The sequence below is a fragment of the Anser brachyrhynchus genome, assembly GCF_964034855.1.
Source record: "Anser brachyrhynchus genome assembly, chromosome: 4".
NCBI classification, from domain to species: Eukaryota; Metazoa; Chordata; class Aves; order Anseriformes; family Anatidae; genus Anser; species Anser brachyrhynchus.
In genome coordinates, this window is record NC_137698.1 from 58,240,078 (window position 1) to 58,266,155 (window position 26,078).

Genomic DNA, 26,078 nt, shown 5'->3' on the forward strand with positions numbered 1-26,078 from the left:
TTTCCTCTTATGAATATACGTTAGCTTCTAGATCTGTCATAAATGGTTTTAACTATGAATTCTTATTTAAAAAGAACATTTAAAAATCAAGGTGTTTTCACTCAGATATGTTTCTAATGAAGGCAAATCTCAAATATTTTAAACCTTTTAGGATTTTAAAATCAAAATCTTCAGTGCAGGTAATTCTAATTTGATAGCACATGTTTTGAAATTATTTTTGCTGTCAAACACAATGGTTTATTACAACTGTTTCAGAAAAGAAATTAAGAACATGCCTTATACAGAACACATAGTTTAGCACTCTTTGAGATCACTTGATTTGAGAACACTACTCAATATTAATTTAAATTATCACAATGAATGTTTTTTTAATGTGAATTACCATCACAAAATAATTTTATAATTACACTCATTAACAAGTATTACCTCCCTATGAAAAAAATATTCGTTTAAATAGTTCAAAGAGTACTGTTATACCCCTTTTAAAACTCACCTTTGATATTTTCTAAGAACAATAGACATATTTTTTAAGTTTTTATATTTAATATAAAAATATTATAAATATGTAAAAAATATAATTATATTTTAGTTTTTACATGTTACTCAAAGAAACTGTTTCTATAAGCTCTGCTTCTGCACATCTCCCATGTATTGATGAATACATGAAATATTAAAAGCCTAGAAATATTTTGACTAAATGTTTTATATCTGTAAAGTGGAAATTTAAATAAATTAGCTGTCTTGGACAGGATCACAGACAAAGTCCTGACAGGCCGTGGAACAAAGGATTCTGAATGCACTTTGGTAAATCAAGGTGTCATTAATGTGTGTTTGCATGGCATGTTGCTTTACTGCACTTATCAATTATTGTTGCAGTTTTACCAGCAGACCTCATGTGTTTTAGTAAATAATAAGCTATCCCATGTAAATTCTTTGTTCCAGATGCTGACAAAATTTAACCACATACTCCAAAAGGATCTGACTCTAAGTCCAGAGCTCTTTCTCAATTAAGTTTTGAACCTAAGCATGAGTACATTCTTATCCATTAGTTAATTCCTTATTTATTTGTAGAAATTCTTTTTGTTTTTGAATATTTTATTTTATTTTTGTTTGTTTTGTCTTTATTGGAAGACATCCAATTCTGCTTTTCTTTAACTTACTTCTCTGAAATCTCTCTATCTGTACACTATATTACTCTTGTGATACAGAAGATAATTTCTATCTAGCTCTCCCATTGTCTGTCAATCCTTTTTGAGGTTCTTATCTTTAATTATAAGAATCTATTCTATTCTATTCTAGCCTAGCCTAGCCTAGCCTAGCCTAGCCTAGCCTAGCCTATTGTGCAAAGGAACTTGGCCAGCAGGTCAAGGGAGGTGATCCTCCCCCTCTACTCTGCCCTGGTCATGCCTCACCTGGAATACTGTGTCCAGTTCTGGGCTTCCCAGTACAAAAAAGACAGGGATCTCCTGGAAAGAGTCCAGCAGAGGACCACAAAGATGATATGGGGCCTGGAGCATCTTCCCTGTGGGGAAAGGCTGAGAGACGTGGGTCAGTTCAGCCTGGAGAAAAGAAGACTGAGAGGGGATCTCATCAATGTGTATAAATACCTGAGGTGTGGGAGACAGAGGGATTTGGCCAACCTCTTTTCAGTGGTTTGTGGGGATAGGACAAGGGGTAATGGCCACAAGATAGAGCACAGGAAGTTCCGCACCAACATGAGAAAGACTTCACAGTGAGGGTGACGGAGCACTGGAACAGGCTGCCCAGGGAGGTTGTGGAGTCTCCTTCTCTGGAGATATTCAAGGCCCACCTGGACGCCTACCTGGGCAGCCTGCTCTAAGGAACCTGCTTTGGCAGGGGGGTTGGACCCGATGATCTCTCGAGGTCCCTTCCAACCCCTTCAATTCTGTGATCCTATCCTATCCTATCCTATCCTATCCTATCCTATCCTATCCTATCCTATCCTATCCTATCCTATCCTATCCTATCCTATCCCACCTATTCACACTAATAATCAAACCATACCATGAAAATATGTAAAAAAGAAATTTAACATCTCCTAGCTTTTATGCTTTTTTGCATATATTGCATTTTTTAAAGTCAGTTCTACTCATTGCCAAAAGCATTTCAGTGAAAATTATTGGAGCAAAATATTGAAAGAAAACTAAAATGTACAAAATGCAAGTCATGAATATAGCATATTCAGAGATCTGCTGCTTGCCCTATAGAAAACATATCTTATACTAGTCTAAAATATCTAACAACAATGAAACTACACATACAGTTTCCAGATCAGTTCTGAATTTTCTTTTAATGCATTTAAGTTAGCTTGAAGATAGAACTTCTGTGATTTAATATTTATAAAGGCAAGCTTATAAACTCACAAAGTAGTACATATTTACATCTCTAAGTAATTGCTCCCAGTAATCAGTTAATTGCATTACTTAGGATTGCAAAGTGTTCATTAAAAGTCTTTTCTGTACATCCGGGGGTTTACAAACTGATCTTGGACTTCATATAGATATTGTGTACATATTATAAAATAATTATACACAATTTATGCTTACTTTCTTTGTGCAGAAAACTTTCTCATAGCAAGTAGCTAAGACATTAATCACTACCACATCTCTGTGGAAGTTTTTTCTGTTTGCTAATTTAGCACTACTGTAACAATATTTTTGACACTGCTAGTTGTATTTTAAAGTTATTAGAAATAATGTCATATGAAAGTTTGACAGCAATCTGAATGCCAGAAGCACAGAAAAAAAATATTCTAACCAGAAGATACAAAGAGCATGTTGTACATCTTGCATTTATTTTGGAGATCGCACAACAAGGCAAAAAAGTCTAAAAATGAAAATACTTCCTAAATTTTCTAATTCTTAATTAGAAAACATTTCACATGTTACTGAGATAAGTTTGATACCATCTTTAAAATCACTGATTATGACTCATAATAGACAACAATTTTAGATGCTACAAAATGTCAAATTATTATGACATATTACGACATGCCCTCTTTTTTAAAGGTCTATACCTCTACAACTTGTTAATGATTATGATCGTTCATTGCCAAAAGGCAGGTGATCACAGGAAGTACAAGTAAAAAAACATGTTATGCTTTAATCAGAAAGTAAAAGGATTTAAATTATTGTAAAATATATATTTTTTCCAAGTAAGTCTATGATGATGCATATTCTGTCACAGTGCTAAACATTAAACTTTTTACTGAGGGCAGTGGAGTCAGGTGATTAAGTAAGTACACAGATCCAGATTTGAATCATGTGCAGAGTTTGATTACACATGTGTTCCAAATCCACGCTGATAAGCTTCAACAAGCTGCTTTCTGGGATCAAAGAAGCTTTCAAGATTGCATGTATTGCAACTGGTTGAGAAAGAATATTGTAACTATGAGCAAGATATGAAAAGAGTGACAAATGAAAACTGTATTAGAATATTGTTTAACATTCAAATACGTACAAACAAAAATCTGCCTAGGGGAAATCAAACAGAAATTAAAGTAAGGAATCATTGCAAAAAGAGTATAATTCAAACTATATAATACTTTGAACAAAATAAAAACTTCTAAAGATGCCTCGAAAAAAGAATGGTAACATGAAATAGAGGTATAAATATAATCTGTAAGCTTGCATCTTACTAATTATAATAATAAAAAAGAACTATTTCCTTTTTTATTGATGCCTAAGATAAGTTGTCAAAAGAAGTTGATAGGAAAAGATATCATAGAGGCCATGTATATATTTTTTTTATGTCCCACTTTGCCTTAAAATATGTTCGCTGTCACAAACTATTGTATGTAGAAATAAATAGCTGTTGCTGACATTATTTCACTCCCTCCATCACATCTAAAAGCAACATTTCATTCTTATTTGAGCCAATTCTGAAAAGCTTCTCTGACCAGATAGGTATGTAAAGTCACCTGAACAGTACGGAATGCGCATTTTATCTTCCTTAGAATTATGAAGAATAATGAAATAATATATTTCCAGTTCTGAAAATAATGCTGCACAATATAGCATCAGGACTGCAGCACAAAAGCAAATTCCTCATAACTATAGAGTTCAGATCAAGTATTAGTAGTGCCCGATATGACTGAAATACCAAAATACTCACTTTGGTTGTTTTGAAAACATATGGGAATCTACTTAAGCTTTTATAATTTTGGAATGCTTTAAATATCTACGTTTTAAGCATAGGGTTGTGAACTGAATTATGTCCTATGCTTTACATAATTATAAGGTTTGTAGGTAATATCTCCGCAACAAAGACAGGATGGTTCACAATTGTGCTTTACAGAAAAAAAAAAAAAAAAAAGGCAGCAGAAAATTATGATGGCTCTGACACAGCACACTGATTAGGATCAGAAGATATCTTCCTAAAAGCGTGTTGACTGTAGATCTAAAATGGGAACAGGCTGCCTCAGCAATGAATGCAATTTTTAGGTAGCTGGAACTTGAGGCTAATCCTTCAACTTTGAATAGTAAATATGTGTGTGATTTTGCCACCTAGTCATGAAAATAGAGTGAGAGGCCTGGGTTCTTGTCCTCTTTGCTCCCTCCTGCTTTTCTGTGTTCTTCATTAAACAGTTCTTAAAGTTTTGCACTGAGCTTCCTCCACGTTACACTTATGGGTGCTTAGGTGCTATCAGCGGGGGCTGCAAGGATGGCCTCTGTGATGAGAGGCCAGGGCTGCCCCATGCCTGACACACCTGGTTCCAGCTGGTTGTAGCCAGCTCTAACGAACACCTCACAGCACAGCTGGGCATGCCAGCCATGCTTTGGGAAAAAGATGTTTAAGAGGGGAAGGAAAGAAGGAGAGAAGAGGAGGGAGCAAGAGGTTTGAGAAACAGCAGAGGGAACACCAGTGTTGGAGGAGGCAGAGGGAGGAGTTCCATGGCAGAGCAGCTATTTGCCTGCAGCCTGTGGAGGACCTCACTCTGGAACAGATGTATTTTCCAGAAGGGCTGTAGCTGATGGAGGACCCACACTGAAGCAGAGGAAGAGTGTGAGGAGGAAGGATTGGCAGGGAGAAACTGTTAAGTACCAGCTATAACCCCCATCCATTGCCCCTGTGCTTCTCGGGTGGATAGAGGAGTTGCGAGTGAAGGAGTGAAGTTGAGCCTGGAAGACTGGTGAGGAAGTGTGTTGTTTTAATGTTGGTGTCTGTTGTTGCTCATATAAAAATCCATTTTACATAAATACTGTGAATATAATGAATGTAAATAAAAATACTATAATTATTTATAAGTATTTACCTGTTCACAGATGGAAAGTACTAACATTTGGGACAGTCTTACCTGATTTAAACCGCAGGTGAAAATAAATATATCCAGGCTGGATGAAGACAATTCCATCAATATTAATCAAATCAAGATAATGAATCTTTCCAGGAGTTGGACTTGATGATCCTTGTGGGTCCCTTCCAACGTGGGATATTCTATGATTTTATTGAGGTAAGTGAGGTCGATACTTGCTTTCTTAACTCTAAAATACGTACATTTAAACTACAGTCAACTATTGTCTTGCACCTGTATGTATCAAATAAAGAAGAAAAGGAAAAGAAAACTTTTTTTTTTTTCCCTCGCCTGAGACATTCAGCATCCTTCAATTCTGTTCCTAATAACAGGAGGTGAGAGTAAACAATTACGTATTAAATGTCAGAGACCTTGTACACTATCACATACTGCAAAGCATGAAATATGCCTCAAAAAACTCTAATAAATTTTGTACTTTCAATGTAAAATTTCAAAAGACTCAAAACCTTGGCTTTCTTGGGTATTCACGATACTAGGGGTATGAGTAGTTTTACTTCAGAGGGCAGATGCCTCAGTAGCAGGTTCTGGTCTTCCACTATGTTCAAATTCAGCAGTTTCTGCTAATCATATATAGTCAAATTTATTTCTGACAACTTTTCTGCTGATTTGTCTTATTGAAAAATACCAGTGGTGCAAGAGAAACCTCCTGCTTCTAAAACACCTGTATCCGATGCTTTAGAATTAAGATGAACCTCTATCATAGAATCATTTAGGTTGGTAAAGACCTCTAACATCATCTATTCCAGCCTTTAACCTAGCGCTGCCAAGTCTGCCATTAAACCATGTCACTAAGCACTACATCACTACATTATGTTTTCAGAAGAATTCCAGGGATGGTGACTCAACTACTTCCCTGGGCAGCCTGTTCCAATGCCTCACAACCCTTTCAGTGAAGAAATTTTTCCTAATACCCAACCTAAACCTCCCCTGGTGCTACTTGCAGCCATTTCTTCTTGTTTTATCAGTTGTTGCTTGGGAGAAGAATCTGACCACCACCTCGCTACAACCTGTTCTGAGGTAGTTGTAGAGAGTGATAAGGTCTCCCCTGAGCCTCCTTTTCTCCAGGTGAAACAACCCCAGTTCCCTCAGCTGCTCCTCATAAGACTTGTTCTCTAGACCCTTCACCAGCTTCATTGCCACTCTTTGGACATGCTCCAGCACCTCGATGTCCTTGTAGTGAAGGGCCCCAAACTGAACACAGTATTCGAGGTGTGGCCTCACCAGAGCTGAGTACAGGAGGACAATCATTTCCGTAGTGCTGCTGGCCACACTATCTCTGATACAAGCCAGGATGCTGTTGGTCTTCTTGGCCATCTGAGCACACTACTGGCTCATATTCAGCCTGCTGTTGACCAAAACCCCGAGGTCCTTCTCCCCTGGGCAGCTTTCTAGCCACTCTTCCTGTAGCGCTGCTTGGAGTTGTTGTGGCCAAAGTGCAGGACCTGACACTTAGTCTTGATGAACCTCATACAGTTGGCCTCAGCGCATCGATCCAGCCTATCCAGATCCCTCTGTAAAGCTTTCCTATCTTCGAATAGATCAACACTTGTGCCTAACTTGGTGTTATCTGCAAACTTACTGAGGGTGCACTCGATCCCCTCATCCAGATCATAGAAAAAGTTATTGAAGGGAACTGGCCCCAGTACTGTCACCAGTACAGTCACCAGTAGTGACTGGCCTCATCTTTAAGAGTGTTAAATTGTGGATAAAGGGGAAGAAATTCATATGCATTGGCCATCAGAAGCTTGAAGAGAGCTTGAAGAAAACTGTTTTCAACAACAAATCAGACGTGAAGCATTATTTCACAAACTTTAATTTCTAGATTTGCCTCCCTTTTGTTTCTCTGTTACTCCATACTCTGTTTCTCTGTATGACTCCTCTGTCATAACCTAATTATGCATGCGATCTTGTAACAGAATTTAATATTATTACCCAAGTTTATTATCTTAACCTTCATATTTCTCATGCCTAAAATCAGCCATTATCAGACATTTCCTCAGAAGGGCTCAATTTGTCACTCCAAGCATAATTAATTCATGCTGATCTTTTCAGATACCTCAGAAAATTCCAGAAAATGCATCCCTAATATTTAATCAATTCTATGTTATAGTCTTCATTTGATTACATGTCTCTTTCTGGTTTAAACTACCATTTCTAGCCCGGACTTTAAAAAAAATGTAGTTTCACTAAAAAATAAATAAAAATAAAAAAAAATATGGAAAAATACCTTTATTATAAAAGAAATCAACCTGTCACTATTTTTAAATTTAAAATTAGTCATCCCTAGTTCAAAATAAATAATAAAAAAAACCTCATTAATACTAAGATATTTTTCTTTCTTGATTTTAAATCATTATTACAGATTATGAAGTAATGTTAATAAATTACTGTGAACTGTGTTTGAAAAGTAATTGGTAGAAATGTACAAAGCTATCAACATTGAAAAAACTTAGGATGCAGGGGCTGTTGATAATACACTATTTGCAAGCTGGCATATAGCAATCCCAGTATTATGATGGCTGTAGCATTCCTAAATCAATTATTTCATTCTATTTCATTTCTAGCACTTAGCGCTACCTAAGCACAGGTGAATAAATCTTTGCTTTTGTGAAAGGTCTATTCACAAGCTTAACTGCACTGAACTTTTCTAGCAAATGGTTTATTTTTGGGACACTGAAGCCTAGATCTTCAAAGGTAGTTGGTTAGTACTAGATTTTAAAGGACGGTAATATTATTGAGGAATTGGCCCTAACTGCAGCAAAAGTAAATCTAATAATGTCTAAAAAATAGATCCAGAGTTAAAAGTATCAAAGAACAATTATACTTAAAAAAAAGCCATTAAATGAATAAAAGTATTAGTTTTGACATTAGTAAATATCTTGAAAATATCTTTAATATACAAGTGTTAATTACATTAATAGCTGTGTTGCCAATACATCTTTTTCTGGAAGGACACTCTTTTAAAAAGGAATATATTTAAATGTGTAGTACATTATTTTTACCTAGCTTTGTTTATAGTAGCTCTAAATCTAAAATATAATAAATATAAATATATAAATAATATAAATCTTAAATATAATCTGCTTTTAAATAAGTATTCAATTGTAACTTAATTTGTTTTTCGTTTTCCCAGTTTCCACATCCTTATTGATGTTACCTCACTCAATACTATTTTCAATTACATGAATGCTGGCTATGTTTTCCAAAGGATTCCTGTCTTGTTCATTGCAGAAGATGGTTCAATATATAGCCTATGTCTTATTCAATTCACACTAGCAAAATCCTGCTGTGAACAGTTTTGTTAACAAGCTTGTTAATTTTAACATTGTCTTTTACAGCATCCATATTTTTGTGTCATTTGAATACCTTACAACATATCAGTGAATTTATTTGGGAAGGTGAAGAGAGAGAATTATCCTCATTTTATGACTGGAACACTGAGATGCATCATCTGATAAATCTGAGACTCCTTTGAGTACCTAGAAACTTATTTTTAGAGTACTTAGCCCTCCAGTTTGTAGTACCGTTCCCCGCGTCTTCAGCTGCAGCTGCAGGCATCCTGCAGTTTGGCAGTTTAGTTGTTCATGGTATTATCTGTACATCCAGAAAAGGAGGAACCCAACCTGCTGCATGAAAAACCCATTTACCTCTGTGCTGAGTCTGGCTGGGATGGAGTTAACTTTTCCTGCAGCAGCCCATACAGTGCTGTGCTCTGCCCTTGTAGCTAGACCAGCATTGGTATCACACCAGTGTTGTGTCTACTGCTGCATAATACTGGCACTGCATCAGGACTCCCTCCAAGCCCTCAAGAGCCAGCAGGCTGAAGGTCGGCAAGTGATGGGGAGGGGACATCACCAGGGCAGCTGACCTAAACTGACCAAAGGGATATTCCATGCTATATGATGTCACACTCAGCAATAAAAGGTGGGAAAGGGGAAGGAGAGGGGATGGCTCTCGTTGTGGAAGCATCTGTCCTCCTGAACAACCGCTACGCGTATTGAGGCCCTGCTTCCCAGGACGTGGCCGAACATCGCTCATTGATGGGAAGTAGAAAGTAACTGCTTTTCTCTCTCTGTGCTTCTGTGTGGCCTTTACTTCCCCTCTCGCTTTTCCCTTCAAATAAATCATCCTTATCTCAAACCTTTAGCCCTTTGTGTCGTTATTTTCTCCCCCTTCCTCTTTGAGGAGGGGGACTGAGAGAGCGGCTGTGGTGGAACTCGGTTGCCCACCCGAGTAAAACCACCACAACCTCATATCACAGTTTTAGTATGGCTAGATTGTGACAGAAACCCAAGGAGAGGAGAACCTTGGTTGATTCTCTATTTTTAAGTTGATCTCTATTTTCATTTCTTTAAAATCAGCATACCAAAAACATCAAAGGCTATCTGTCTTGAAAGCTAAATTATATAGACTATACAAGTATGGAAACAAAAACAACATAATCCTTTTTATAGAAAAACAAACAAACCTCCCCAGTAAAGCCCATATTTTTCTGTTCAACACAGCAGAATTAACTGAGAGGGTTTGGAACAATTCTCCCTTATTCCCACTTTCATTTTTTTCTAGTTTTGCTTTTTCATGAAATAACTGAAAACATGATTTATTTTATCATGAAATACACATTCTGTGTATACAAACTCCATGGTTTCCCTTCAGGCATTTAAGAAATCTCTCCCCTTCCAGGCTTGTTTTTTGTTTCTACCTATCAGTAGCCCTTTGCTTCTCACAAGGCCTCAGTCTCCCTCATCCTGTAAGCTCCCTCTTTCTGCTTGCCTGCCTCACCCTGTGTTTTTAAACCTGATCAGATAGTCCCCAAAAGAGAGCAGTCTTCCTGTCCCCATAAGCATTCTTTTTGACTAGAAAGACAGCAGCATGAACAAGTAACATTTTCTCCTGTTGTCCAATCATCCGCTATAAATACCATACAGTGTAGTACACTTGTACACAATGTGACTTTCTAATGTTCACAACTACATTCTATTCATCACACAACTACAGAAACCACAGACTTTTCAGTCTAAAAGTGTGAGTTTCACCACCAAAATATGAATAAAAGTCTATTTGGCTTGCTATGATGTTTTGAAGGGTAAACAGTCCTAGTTTCTCCCATTCTAATCTGGTCATTAACCAAGCTGCCTTTCTGTCTGCACCAGTCCTCTCCTCTAGTTCATCTTATTTCACTTGCTTCGTTCACTCTTTCATGTAGGGTCTCTGTGCATCAGTCAGGGTTTACCCAAATACCTTTTCTGCTCACCAGTCACTGCCATTTCTTTCATTCTGCTTATACTTAGATCTTTCCTTGTCATTTCTGTTTTCCATCACCAGTTCAATATTTTAGCGTTCTGCCCACCCACTGACCTCTTCTCTTTCAATCTTTTAGTCCCATGCTCCTCATGAAAAAGTGAGCTCTGAGCCCAAGATTCTTTGTCCATCATGTTCCTAGATCCATTTACTATGTCCTTCTTTCCAGCTTATTTCAAGTCTAGTTCTTTCTCCTCTGCATTGAAAAAGTCTGCTTTTGTATTAGCGTAGCCTAAGAAAGTGAATTTCCTAAATTTAGTATGGCTATCAGAAGATCCAGACAATAGTAGTTATCCAAGGAAAGATTCAGTCAGTTCCACACAGCTTTCAGTGTTAGCCGTTTTGTGATGATGATCATGTGAAAGCTTTTCAGAGGCTTACACCTTGGGCAAATTTGAAGATTTTAATGGGGTAAGCAAAGACACATTCTTGACAGGCTTTGCTAAAATCTCAGTTCCAAAATATATAGCACTGCAGATTTTTCACTACAAGGAAACAATATTTTGTTTGTTTTGTATTCATTAGACACTTTCTTGGGAATAGAAGATCTGTATGACTGAACACTTATTGGAGGGGGAAAAATGAAAATACATCTATCCTTAGCTGTAGACTCAACGTGGAAAATTTGAGTTTTGACTGTTGAACCTAAGTAGAGTTATAATCAGCTGAAAATATGAACCACAGGCTAACCTTAACCATAGGTGGTGCCACCAGTCCTGCTTAAAATCTTTATGATGTTCCTGTTGTCATGGAAGCAACTGTTTCAACAGAAATTCCTCAAAAACTTCATTCTTTGATAAGAAGAATAATATATTGCATTTAAATGTATCTCTGTGTGACTTACTTTCTCAGAGTGAGAACACAAGTGCTTTAATTTTCATAGCATCTGTGGAAAATGTCATAGCTAGATGTATATTTTGGAGGTAGATATACATTCTGGGGGTAGGTGTACTATGGAGTAAGATGTAAAGTATGGAGAAGTTGTGAAATCTCTTAACATAGGGTGACTGAAACCTGTAATGCGTACACATAGATATGTTACATTTTTGTAACACTGTGCTTTACAAAATCAAGAAGCACAACTTCACAAGTATAGCTGCATTTACTTCTACACTACCTTTCTGGTAAAGCTATATTGATTACTATTAGCTTTTGGGCAGAAACTGGTGCAGGCTGCAGTCGACCTTTTACCCCTGACTTGTGTATCTGTGGAAAAACACATTATATCTTCTGGCACTTGGAAAAAAAGTCATCTGTTTGCCTTTTATGTCTTAGGTGTTCCTGACTCTCCTCCAAACTGTCCTTGCACCACAACTGTCAGAAAGGAGGGAAAGATAGCCTGATAGGTAAATAAAGAGTACACACAAACTTTTGAATTGTAAGTGAAACTGAGATTAAACAGAAGAATATCTAAGATTTTTATTGTGCTGTTATTGCTTTTAAAATATTCTTATTGGAATTAAAAACACTGACTCTTTTTACCTTTATAAATTCATTATCATGTAACCCCTATGTAATCATAAAAACAGCAAGTACAGCAGTGATGCAATTTACTTTTCTATTCAGCTCTAAATTTTAACATTCCTTATACTATGCTGCTGACAGTAGAATTTACATTTGCTTGCCAGCAAAGAAGAAATAAAACCAATAAAGCCAATATATATTGAATCCCTTGGCTCCAAAAATTTTCATTCAGTTTCCAGAAGTGGTACATACTGCTAGAACAGATTTGTTTTCCCATAAGGTACTTGTTGCAAATTTAGTGTTACTCTTCTTCAGGAAGAAAAAAGAAAAAAAAAAAAACCAAAAAAACCACAATAATCCCAACTCATCATATGTTCAGTGATGCCTGCTTTAAATGTCTGTTCCTAATTTGCTGGTATTTAAATGTTTGCTACTGAGAGTTACCATGGCTATGAGACATATCTTGTTCTTTCTATAGCAAAATTTGCTGCTGTAATTTTTAAATTGTACCTTCAGGAAGTGGTTTCTGAACCCATGTTCATTTGTCCTTTTCAGGCTGCTAAGAATACAGACCAATTGTCCACTGGACAATTCAATTTCATAGTTTTCTACCTTTAATAAGCTAAACAAACAAATAAACAAATGAACAAACAAAATCCTAGTACATGGAAGAGGAGCTTCTCCCTGTAGTATTCATGCGTCTATCCATACTATCTTTATAGAAACACAAAACCTGTCAACATTTAGATATTTGCTGGAACAGTCACCAATTTGATAACTATTTGAATCTCTCTAAAAAAATCTTGGAAGCTCCCAGGAAATACAGTCTATGCTCAAAGCTGACTGTTCTAAATGAGATACTCAAAGATCCATACAGTTAAATCTCAGTTCTCTTAGACTTATCAATATGGTGCTTGTTGAGAGTGGCCAAAAAGAACATCATATTGAATCATCTCGCAAGCTAGTGGGCTAAGATGAAGAAGCTTGTTCTCTTTAAAGATTTCAATGTTTCAACATGGGACGGGTCAGTAAGATAATAAATAAAGTCAGCTCATTTGATTTAGTGCACAGCTTTAAACTCTTTCTGTAGCCGATGGAAGACAAGAATCCCACCACAGGGAGTGACAGAGACCTATCCACTTTCTCTGATTTCGATTAGCTATTGGAAGAGCCTTGATGTATCTTACTTTTATGTAATATTCTGGTATGTTAAATGGCAGAAAGTTCTGGTTTTAATGTTACCACTTTTGAAGTTTATTACTTCACCTGTAGGCATTGTACAAGTAATTCAATGAAAGATCCAAATCTGTCTTTTCTATCTCATTCAGTATTTTACACTGAATTTCTGACTTATGCAGTTCCCAACACTCTCTGTCTCCTCCTACTATTACAGTCTTATATATATATATATAGAAATCATAGATTATTCCAAGCTGATTCAACTCTCACTAGAAGCAAACACAGAATGACAAAACAGATAACTTTTGTATTTATGCATTTTAGGATATCTGTTCTAATCAAGCCAAAATTCTTGTTAAAATACCTTTTGGTTTTGCTCTTAAAAAATCAAAATAAAAATTTATGCCAAACAAACTTGCAACTAGTTATCGGTAAGCTGTTATGTAATGGATGTGAATATATGTTTGTGTAAATGTCTTTCTACATCCTTTTTTTTTTTTGTTGAGTATCAAAATTTGCTAATATATCACTATTAAAAAAAAAAAGAAAAAAATATAAGGTACTTCCTTTTGAGAAGTACCACACTGAAACAAAAGGATATTGCTGACAGGATATGCAAAGTGAGCTTTAGTAATATTGTCAGTTAGGATTAGTCAAGTAATAGTCTGACTAAGTCTGTATTAGCTGATATTTTCACTGAAGAAGTATCTGGAAGTCCATGTGAAGGTTGAGACCTCATAAGACAGGCAACAACAGAAAAGTATAAGAGGAAGAAAGGATTTCCTGCAGCTATGCAGTATATATAGTATGGGTTCTCAACATTTTTACATTCTTGTCATAGAATCACAGAATGGTTGAGGTTGGATGGGACCCTGCTCAAGCAGAACCAGTTGCCTAGGACCACAACCAAATGGCTTTTGAATATCTGTAAAGAAGGAGACTTTACAACCTCTGTGGGCAATCGGTGCCAGTGCTCTGTCACAGTATCAAATATCATACTGTATATACATCATATATTATATTACACGATCATATCATGTTGTGTATATTTACATATAATGCATTTATTTTCAACATGTTGCGTAGACACAATCACTTTTCTTCCATTCATTTGGTGCTTTTGTTTAATACCTGATTGCTCTGTATATGTTATGGTTTGCTGTCAGAACTTCCAGAGCCATTGACTCCCCATGTCTCATTGTAAATGCCTTCACTTATCAGTTATGCATACACTGCACCTTCACTGACAGATCGTTTGCCTTCAGTTCCATATAAAAATGCTTGTACATCATCTGTTTATGAGTAAATAAATGAAGGAACAGGGGGAGCAGACACAAGGATAGAGGCATACAATTAAATAAATACATAAGGTTTGAAGAAACAAAATCAGAATTAAGCAAATATAAGCATAAAGCATGTGTATGTTTATGGGTGAAAACAAAATATGGGTTAATTATGGTTATTACATGCCTCCCATGCTCTCTGCGTAGTCTGACCTTACTCTGCTCCTCTTGCTGCCACTCTATGCTTTTTGATTATCCTTTTCAGCTCAAAGTGTCATTTCTTTGCCTAGGCCAGGAACTTCTATCTGTAGCTCTGAGAGGAAGACTATACGAGGTGTAGGTGTCAAGGGTATGGCAGTGGGGAGGCTGCAGGGGTGGCTTTTGTGAGAAGAGGCCAGGAGCTGCCCTTGTGTCAGACACAGTTGGCTTTGCAACAGACCTGCTGCAGGACACAACTGAGCCAAGCCTCTGTGCCTCTGTGAAAACATGCTGAAGAAAATGCCAAACAGGTGAAACAGCAGAGTGAACACCAGCAGGGTGAACACCAAGGACAGAGAAGGAGGAGGAGGAAGTGATCCAGGCACTGGAGTAGATGTCCACACTGGAGCCTGTCGAGGACCCCATGCTGGAGCATGTGGATATTTCCTGAAGAAAATGTGGCCTGTGGAGAGCAGGGGAAAAGCATGAGAGGGAAGGATAGGCACAGAGAAACTGTTATACACTGACCATAACCCCTTGCCCCTGTGCACCACTCAGAGGTGGGGTACAGTGTGCCCCACCTGGTGCCTGGTGTGAATGAGAGATGTCTGGATTGTGAGAGTGGGGAGGAAAGGTGTTTTGATGTTTGTTCTTGTTTCTCACTACCCAAATCTATTTTAATTAGCGGTAAATTAAATTATTTTTTCCCAACTCAAATTTGTTTTGCCTGAGATGGTAATTGGTAAGCAAGCTCCCTGCCTTTATCTCAATCCATCAGTTTTTTCGTCCTATCTTCTCCCGCTGTCCCCTTGAGGACGGACAGTGAGCAAGCAGCCAGGTGGCTCACCTCAGAGCACTGTCTTCAGTATCTCAGTCTTTCTTTGTGTCAATATCCTTCCTCATTCTCTTTCACATCTTCTGCTTATTTCTTGAGAACTTCTGCATCAGTAATCAAAAAAGAAGAGCAAGGAGTATCCCATATGAAAATCCCTCAGGAGAACAATAGTCTGAAGTCAGCAGGGGTTGAGCAAAGCATAAATAACACTTTGCTAATCCTTAATCCTCTCTTCTCCTCCCCTCCTTCAAACCCCTGCCATAGTGGGGTCTGTTCTGCCTCTCTAGTACTAATGCTGCACAAGGCAGCATCAGTTAACCTTTTCAGGCAGGCTGCAACATTTGCAGATTGTAACATTTTTTAAAATATTGTTCCCAGAGTAGTCCTGTGTATCCCCAGTGTGCATTTCTGCCATTTGCAAAGTAATGTGCGTATGACAGAAAGTGAATATGCCACATAAAGAAATGATGTCCTACAAAACTACAAAATAATAATTAAAAAAATCATTAGATTAAGTACATATGCATTTCACATAGCCAAATGGTTATAAAGATTATTATTATAATTATTATTTTAATTTAATTTTTTGTCCTCCATGGAGAACTGCAAACTCTGTAATTGCAAACATCGTGTAATCAGCAGCTGGTTCAGTCTCCAAGCTCACTTAGTCCTTGGCATCTTTGTTCAAGCTGCAAGAGCAAAAGTAATGCAGAGTCCATTAATGTCAACTGCCATGTTGTTCTTTTGGTATTTCAAATGTATATGCTAAGATCAGAACAACCCATAGCTTTCTCAGAAGTCATTGAACTATACTGGTTTTGATCATGAACTAAAGGTCATGGTACTATGGAACTCAGCACTAACTCACTGCCACTTCATTTCACTTTTCTATGTTTTCATTATGATAAAAGGTCTCATTTGAAAAAAGTGCTCTGTTGGTCAGTGGATTTGACTTCTTTCTAAGCAACCAGATCTACTGTTTTGCTTACATTTCCCTTCCCTCACAAGGGGTCTAGTAAATTACATCAGAAAAAAGACCAAACAGACCAAGTAAGAAGCTATTAGTGTAACGAGTGATCAAATAAAATTCATTATTAGTTTTGGTTCCAATTTGCTCAAAATTTCTTCCAGTTTCTGCAGAACTGAAACTAAGAGAATGACTTAGTTTTCTGCAGCCTTCAGGTCTGCAGGCAGGAACTTCTGCTGAGTTGGAAGTTATTTATGTCACTCGAAGGTTCTCTTATAGGAATGGATTATAATAGACATACAAGATGAGTACTAGTTGATGCCTGTTATAAAAGAAGATTAAAAATGATGGTGGCTTCAAAAGCTAGTGCCACCAGCAAAGGAAAACTGAAAGAGGAGCAAAGAAGCTGCTGTACCAATTGAAAAATCCGTTGGATAATATTACTTTTGATACTAGAGCATAGGTATCACACTTCACATATCGCTCATTATCACTGACTTCTTGTAACCAGAAGATTCTAATGCACAGTCTCTAGCCACTTTACTCACTCTTAACAAAGCTAGAAAAAAGACCCTCAAATAGCAGCTGAAAAACAATTTGCCATAATATCAGCTGGAAAAAAAATGAAAGAAAAAAGAGGATTCAACTCATTGGTACTGCAGTTACATGCTTGAACAACTTTTGGGACAGAGGAATGCTGTACACGAATTCAGAAACAAGTAGAAAATAGAGAGGGCAGATGTTACACTAACCTCTGCCCATTAGAATCTGATAGGTAGTTTGTTTTCCCCCTTTTTGACCAGATAATATTGCCTCCAGGGAAATCATTATGAACAATGCAGCTTTAAGCCCCATGTTGTCACACATTGGATATCTATACTTCTTTGGAGAAAAAACAAGTTCGGTTGAAAAACAAAATTGATGTTGATTCTGCTGCTGATGTACAACAATAAGTAGAAGTATATGCATAAATATACATGCATAAATATACATTTGCACATAAATAGAGATATGGTCCAGTGATAAGAAATGCCTTAATACATGTTTGAATTATAATTTTAAAGATAACATTTATTTCTTCTTTTCATAATACTTTTACTGACAGATCTTCCTCCACATCATGCTTCTAATACATATACTGAACAACAACAACAAAAATGGATTGCTGTTCTAATGCAAAATATTCTATAGATTCTTACCCCAGAACCTTCTTCAGCTTTTGAATTAGCATCTTAATTGAATTCTTCTTGGTGGTTTCTCTGCAGTTTCTCTGTTGCTGAAATAAACTAGTGATGAGAAGTTTTATGCGCTTTATTTGTCTGACGTGTCAAAACAATGTGCATTGCAATCAGAACAAACAATAACAAAACACTTATTTCTACAGCCTTATTCAACCCTTGAAAAAAATCATCTCTACTGTCTCCTTCTTAAACAGTTTCATCTTACCTATACTCGTGGTGTATGAGATGAGTGGAGGAGTTTTTCCTTATTGTTCTAGAGCTTTGAAATCAGGATCATGAATCTAATGAAAGCAAAACTAGAGACAAAAAGATATAAATAAGTAATATTTCATGTTCTATGAATGAGAAGGGATTTGAGAACCCAAAACCTAAAAAGAGGCTTGAACAAGAAGCCTAGGACTGTCTAGCTAGAAGGGTATCATTGATAAATAAAATCTAAACAAACAAACAAACAAACAAAAAACATTTCAATTTGTTCCTGGATAAACAACAGTTCTTTTGGATTTTGGACTTTCAAACTGCACAACATAGGCAGATTGGTTTTATACATCAGAAGGATGCATTGTAGTTGCCTATCTCTAGTCAGTACAATATTCTGTATTTTCTAACTCCATTTCTCACTAGTGATAAATTTGAGGTACAATGTTGTGTGATCCTTGTGTGATCCTATCAGTATGGATCTCTAAGTGGACAAATTAGGCTAATAGATTATAATTATCTGTAACAGAATCTGCAACGTGAAGTTATAACTATTCATATTTTAAGTTCTTCCTTGAAAAACAATAATATCAAACAACAATCCAACTAATTGTTCCTTTCATTCACAGTTAAATAATGACCTATTAAATGGAAAAATATATCTCTAATTTATGCCTTATATATAATTTATGCCTTATTATATGCCATACAATAAGTATATGCAGGATTATTCTGTTATTTTAACTTATATAAAATATTTTCTGTACATTCAAATACTTTGTTCAAATAAAGCATCACTGGATGCTACTAAATCCATCTTTTTCTTTCAGTAAGTTTAAGAACTTCTATTTCACAATTCACTTAGGAAATTTAGTTCATAAACTTCACATCATCACTGTTGAGAGCAAGACAGAATTTCTCTATGATATTTTTAGTTTATTAAAATTATATTTTTTCCCCGTGGATTTATTTATTTATTTATTTATTTATAAAGGTAAGATAATCAACTTACTAAAGTAAGTTTGGTCATCAAGTCTCATTTTTATTTTCTGTCTCCTAATTTTAAAACAGTAAAAATTAAATCCACTGAAATATTAGGATTTGAAAGTTCAACTATCCTCAACATATACAAGCAGCAATGCAGGTTTTGTAATGAAACAAAGCAAATATGCATGTTTATATGTTTATTTATATAACATATCTATTCTATTATGAATATGAAAACCAAATGAATTTATCAATGTGAATAGATTATTTCCTGATTCTACCTTGATCATACAGGACACAAAGACAAACCTTAGCCATACTCAAAAATTGCTTGCTGTTTTATTTATTTTTTTATTTTATTTTATTTTTTTTTACATACCTCTTTACTAGGGAATTAAATTTGATATTTTATGTCAGAAAGTAATGTTTATTGTCTCACATTCTTTTAAATGACATTTTCAAGTTATTTCTTTACAGATTTTTCTATTTTACTGCGAATGGGACTTTTCATTTAACAGTCCATAATAACATGGTAACCTAACTTTGTAAGTGGTTTGAATTAATGTGAGACTGCAAATTATTTGTATATGTGAAATTATTTCTTTGTGTGTTCATTAACTTACATTTGTCAGAATTAAATTGTGATTATGGAAGTAAATTTCAGTTTCCTTGGAAATCTTGTAAAATGTTGTCAGTCTAGACTAATCTAAATAATGTTGTACTCTTAACAAATATCACCACCTTCCTCTTCTAATTCTTTTCTGTGTCAGTATTGAGTCTATCAAACAACCATATTCCTCATATGGACCTTTGGGGAACCCAGTTATTAACTTTTTTTTTTTTTTTTCATGCTGCAAATTGATATTTATGCTTATCCTTTGTTTTCTATATCTAAATCTGTTTATAATCCATCACAGTATTTTACCTTTCATGACATGACTAGGAAGCTTTAGAAAAAGCTTCTGCGAAGGACTTTATTAAAGGCTTCCTAAAGGTAAAAAAAAATTTATGAACCTGTTCCCTTTTATTTGCTGTTTTAGTAGATTAGAAAGCTTGAATTTCCTTTGCAGAAGCCATGCTAGTTTATCCTGCTCGTAATGAGTTTACTGAGGTGGTTTACAATTCAGGATTTAATAATGGCTTCAACTCAGTTATCTGGGATGTCAAGGCACAGCGTGGGCTAGCAAATCCCTGGGGGCTGGGAGCTGCAGGACATCTCCATGGGGTGGGCAGCAGGGCAGAGGCCTCACAAGCAATGGCTCATCCCACCATTCCTAGCAGGGAGCAGGACAGACCAGGCTGGGAGGCAGCTGGGGGAAGCCCAGAGACCAGATCATCAAAAATGTCCATAGAGATAAAGCAGGTCTGAGGTCAAGCCAGGAACTGAGTCCATGCGTCAGGCTTAGGGTCTGAATCAGTGGGGGTACATGATCAGGCACAGAGACATTGCTGCAATGCAGATGCAAAGCAGCTACGTGGGGCAAAGGGCCTCAGTTTAAAAGCTGCTTCCACAGAAGAGTGGCATAGGGAAACAGGCACTGAAGCTTTCTGCAACGCTTCCTATCCTATGACGCTTCCTATGAAGCTTCACAACACTTCCTATCCGTTTGCCTTGAATGCAGCCAGCTAAACTGCTGAAAGTGTGTGAGTGAGCTAAGGATTCAAACAGAAATTGAGTAAGGCTTACCCGCCTATATGAAAGCAACCCAACCTAATATATTTTCATTAAACTTTATATTGGTATGAACACTTAGATTACTGAATGCTTATATGAATTTAAAGCAATAAAAAAGTAAAGGCTTGCTCTTAAGGAAAAGTGTCAGAGGATTCTTGAGTGTATGGGAACTAATTTAACTCTATTCATTTAAAAGGAAGCAAAGAAAATCTGAGGAATGCATCTGTGTAAAATGTAGAAATTTCATTTGACAGTACAGGCTGCCAAGCCATTGCTATCTTTACAAATTCTTTTTGATTCTATGCAACTTTTTATCTCCAGCTCTTTCCCTAATTTCCAGGGTAACAAAATGGAGCTAATATCGGATTTCATTATCAGTAGCAGTAATATCAGCAACGGTGGCACCAGCAGCAATTGCCAAGTGTGGAGAAAAGTATGAGGTTTGTGAGGTCCCAGGGGATGTCTGAGAGGGTTTCTACACTCTTGGGCTGTGTGTGCTGTGTGTGTGGAGGCACTGGCCAACAGGCCACTGGTCTCATGAGAGGGCCTGGTGAAATCTGGGCAGAGATGGCAGACTGCAGCCAGTTCAAATGGTGGGAAGCCTCGTATAACCCAACCCTATGGACTGCCAGTGACCAGGAGTGCTGTAACCAGGGCCACAAACAGGGATGCAGCAGTTAGGTCAGTTTGTGTTGCAGTTTGCACAGATAGCTGTGCAATAAGAGCAGTGCACTCTCTCACTCCATCAGTAAGACAGGCTGCTCTGCTGGCCTGCTCTGCTCACCAGCATGCATGGGCTGCAGCCCTGACAGCCTCCTCAACCAATGTCAATGCATTAAACAACAGTCTGTTGGGCGTGTGGCAGCAAGGAGGCACAGACATAGTGACCACTTCACAGAAAGCCATGCCCTCTGCTTCCATTTCTCTGGCCCCCAGTGGGACTAGTACAACCACCCAGATGGAGCTCCAATGAGTTCATATGGCCACCCAGCTTTCAGGCTGTAGGGTGTGCCTGGGGTGCTCTCTGAGATGGAGGGCAAGTGCAAACACCATACATGCCCAGGTAGATAGATTAACTGGTGTCCGGTGGCCAAACTTCAAGAAGAGGTGGGGAGACTGAGAAGCATGTGGGAGTCCAAAAAGGTGATAGATCAATGGAGCCATGCTCCGTCATCTTTGGTATGAACGTGCCAACCTATCACGGGCACTACTGAGGCAGGCCTGGCACCTGATCTGCATAAGGATAAAGGCAACAACTTGATGGATACTGAGGAGTGGAAGCAAGTTACTACTGCATGGAGCTGGAAGAGGAGTCCCTAACTTCCCGCTCAGCTTCCATTACTGCGTAGGTATGAGGCTATGGGTGTAGCAGAGAGGGGTTATGACAAGAAGGAAGAAGAGGCATCCAAGCAAGTTCTCACTGCAAGGTTAGATCACTGGGAGAGGGTGATACCAATAGGAACATTGAGGTTAAGCCAAGGGATGGTACTGCACCATCTGAGGGTGGCAAGGCTAATGGGAGCATCTATGCCACTCCAGGGAGCACTCCAGCTTGGCTGAACAGAGAACTCCTCTTGAAACTAGGGCAGAAAAAGAGAATATATGAACCCATTCACCCAGGAATTTTGGAAGTGATCATGGACTGTCCAGAAGGCAAAGATTTTGGAATATCGCTGGAGGAGGAAGTGATGTGCACTGAAGAGGCCCCACTCTATAATAAACTACCAGAAAATGAGAAACAATATGCCCTGTTCACTGATAGGTCCTGTTGTATTGTGGGAAAGCATCAGAGGTCCAATGTGTACCTAAAGAGGATTTGATTTTGGTTGAGAATAGCTAATGATTTGAATTTCATGATGTTAATTGCTACATAATACTGTATGCCATTACTACTATCATTGCTATATGCCATATAAGAATGAATCATGCAGATTAATGAATGAAAAATGAATTTTGATGGAACAGAGCAAAGTGCAGCAGTGATGGAACCAGAAATGGCTTCAGCATGCAATAATTCAACAACACACAATATCTCTCCTGCCCTGAATGACTGTTTTGACAGATGGAGCCCAAAGTCATGGACTAAATAAATTCATAGGACATATTAGAGGGATAGTACATAGAAGAAGGGAATGATATCTGTGTGTGTATATCAAAAGACAGGAAAAGTAGCGATTAATTGGGATTTATTGGAAAGTGTGGGACTGGAGCATGATATAGATGGTATGGAATAAAAGGTGGATATTGTCCTGGTTGCAGCTGGGATAATTTTCTTCCTAGTAGCTGGTATAATGTTGTATTTTGGATTTAGGATGAGAATAATGCTGATAACACACTGTTTTTATTGTTGCTGAGCACTGCTTACACTAAGTCAAGGACTTTTCAGTTTCTTGTGCTGCCCTGCCAGCAAGGAGACTGGGGATACACCAGAAACCAGAAGTTGTGAGGGGACACAGCCAGGACAGCTGACACAGACTGGTCAAAGGCATATTCCTTACTGTATGATATCATTATGAACAAGAAAACTGGGAGGAGTTGGCCAAGGGTGGCAGGGGAGAGCATTGCTCAGGGACTGGATGGGCATCATCTGGTCAGTGGTATGGAACTGCATTGTGCATCACCTGTTTTTTATATTCTTTTATAAGTATTTTTATTATTATTTTTCCTTCTTTTTCTGTCCCATTAAACTGTCTTTATCTCAATCCAAAAGTTTTACCTTTTTTTCTGATTCTCTCCCCCCTTGCACTGGTGAGAGTGAACAAAAAGCTGTGCGGTGCTTAGCTGCCTTGGGCTAAGAGAGGCTGAGAACACTGTGTTCATCTAGTCTGGAGAAAGGAGGCTAAGAGGTGACTTCATTGATCTCTACAGCTTCCTGAGGAGGGGAAGGGGAGAGGGAGGTGCCGGTCTCTGTTCCCTGTTAATCAGTGACAGGATGCGTGGGAACAGCACAAAGCTGTACCAGGAGAGGTATAGACTGGACATTTGGAAAAATTTCTTTACTATGAGGGTGGTCAAACACTGGAGCAGGCTTCCTAGTGAGGCAGTTTATGCCCCGTGCTGCCTGCCAGTGCTCAAGAGGCATTCAGATAATGCTTTAATAATACGGTTTAACTTTTGGTTAGCCCTGCAGCGGTCAGGCAGTTGGACTCAATTATCCTTGAATGTCCCTTCCAACTAAACTATTATGTTCCATTCCATTCCATTCCATTCCATTCCATTCCATTCCATTCCATTCCATTCCATTCCATTCCATTCCATTCCATTTTCTGCATTGATAGGGATGATAACTTGAAGATAACTTGCAACTTCTCTTCAAAGACTAGTGATCTTCCTTGGAAACTGATTTATTTGCCTGTAATTACCTGGAAAGATTGATTGGATGTTACTTGAAAATTGATGATCATTTAGAGCAAAGGTAGTGATAAAATGATTCTGTGATTTAGATTAGAAGAGGAAGCAATTAATGATACTGTATTCTCTGAACGACTGTCCTGAGCACAATAAAGCTTCTGGAGAAGAAGAAAGAAAAAAATCTGAATATTTTTGGTTCTATACTTGTTGTGCTAGCTATATAATATCTATGGAAGTTTGGGCTAGCTGTATGTGTCTCATAATATACCACTCTGGAAGGAAGAAGTGTCAAAAAGTAGTACATACCTTATTAGAGGTGTGGGAAAACTTTGCATTTAAAGAACATGAATGTTGTTTGGAGTAAGTTCTGGAGAAAAAGAGCACTTAGATCTGGAAACACTATTACTGCAAAAGTGTAAGTTTTATCTTTTTTTTTTTCTCCTCATCAGAGAAAACTCAACTGGGTCTATAACATGATTATAAAATATTCAGTCGTCCTTATAAATGAAAAAAATAAAGTTGGAATGAATACTAAATCTGTCTTTATATTACACACAAAAAATTATTATCAGACCTTAGGATCACTTCCTATTTGGGGATCAGTTTTCTCCTTCTCTCCGTTTATTGGTGTTGTGGTTTAACCCAGCTGGCAGCTAAACACCACACAGCCGTTTGCTCACCCTCCCCCCTCCCTCTCTGGGATGGGGGAGAGAAACGGGAAAGTGAAGCCTGTGAGCTGAGATAAAGACAGTTTATTAAGACGGGAAAATAATAATAACAATAATAATAATTGTAATAATGATAATAGTATTAATAATAATAATGTGTAAGAAAACAAGTGATGCACAATGCAATTGCTCACCACCCGCTGACCGATGCCCAGCCTATCCCCGAGCAGCCGGCCCCCCTACCCCGGCTAGCCACCCCTATATATTGTTTAGCATGACGTCAGATGGTATGGAATACCCCTTTGGCCAGTTTGGGTCAGCTGTCCTGGGTCTGTCCCCTCCCAGCTCCTGCTGCACCCCTAGCCTGCTCGCTGGCAGGACAGAGTGAGAAGCCGAAAAGTCCTTGGCCCGGTGTAAACACTGCTCTGCAACAATTAAAACATCAGCATGTTATCAGCGCTCTTCTCATCCTAATCCAAAACATAGCACCCTACCAGCTACCAGGAGGAAAATTAACTCTGTCCTAACTGGAACCAGGACAATTGGAGATTTACTTTTCCATCTGGAATATCTGGTATTAGCCACAGCTGAAAAACATAGCTTAAATAATCTTCCAGTGTGATGCCACATAGCTGTTCCTGTATTATTCTGTCACTCCTCAAAAGTTTCTCCTCCTTCACTTGTAAAACAATTCTAAGGAAAGAAAAAGCATCTGAGATTTAAAGAAAACTTAAGATACTGCATCATTTCTAATTTTGTCCTTATATTGGTCTTCTTTCTCCAGAAATAATCAACAGTATTCATTCTTCTCTGTTTGGATTGTTTTATAGATTTCCCAGGATCTATCTACATTGAGAAAGAGCCTATGTTTGGATCTTGGAATCTTTTAGCTAGTGAATCAGCTAAAAACTTATTTGGTATTTCATCTAGTGAGAGAAGACTCTCTTTTAAATTAAGCAGAATACAGGAATCTTGTGTGTTTCTTAGCAATTTCAGGGTGCCAGCTAAGTTTCTCTGACTTTGATGTGTGTCAAAGGATTTTCCTTGCTAATGAAGCAAGGTCACTAGAATACATTTTAGTATTTTAGTAAAAATAAAAAAGGCAATAAAAAAGGCCTTTAAAAAAGGCAAGGGACACTTCCAGTCTCTGAAACTCTGCAGTTTGTACTTTGAAGTTGTTACAATGATCCCTGAAATGCTTTTGCTCTGCTACAGCAGTTGCTTAAACAGTTCACTGGCACAGTTGTGAAGCTAACATACGTCAGAGAAAATCCCCTAATGGCAGTCACCTGTTTTGGAGAGTAAGAAAGTTGAACAATGTTAATGTGAGATGTTTCCATAGTAGGCCCCAGCATCAGAAAATGATCCCAGCCATGTTTAGCTTTGTAGCACAGAT

The 26,078-nt window shown here is 37.6% G+C and overlaps 1 protein-coding gene across 15 annotated transcripts in view; it reads left to right on the forward strand.

Annotated features, from left to right (window-relative positions):
- LOC308193827 (uncharacterized protein) overlaps positions 1-26,078 on the forward strand; it is a 199,543-nt gene that overhangs the window by 39,057 nt on the left and 134,408 nt on the right. For 2 of the 15 annotated variants that reach the window (XM_080588895.1, XM_080588887.1), the window contains exons 3-4: positions 5,334-5,473; positions 8,674-25,644. The exons of 7 other annotated variants lie outside the window; for them this stretch is intronic. In XM_080588895.1, the coding sequence (XP_080445021.1) occupies positions 5,334-5,423 (90 nt within the window). In that variant the 3' untranslated portion in view covers positions 5,424-5,473; positions 8,674-25,644. Of the gene's footprint in view, positions 1-5,285; positions 25,645-26,078 lie in introns of those variants that run through there. 6 more of the 15 variants (XR_013949960.1, XM_080588882.1, XM_080588896.1 and 3 more) reach the window with 3 other exon arrangements.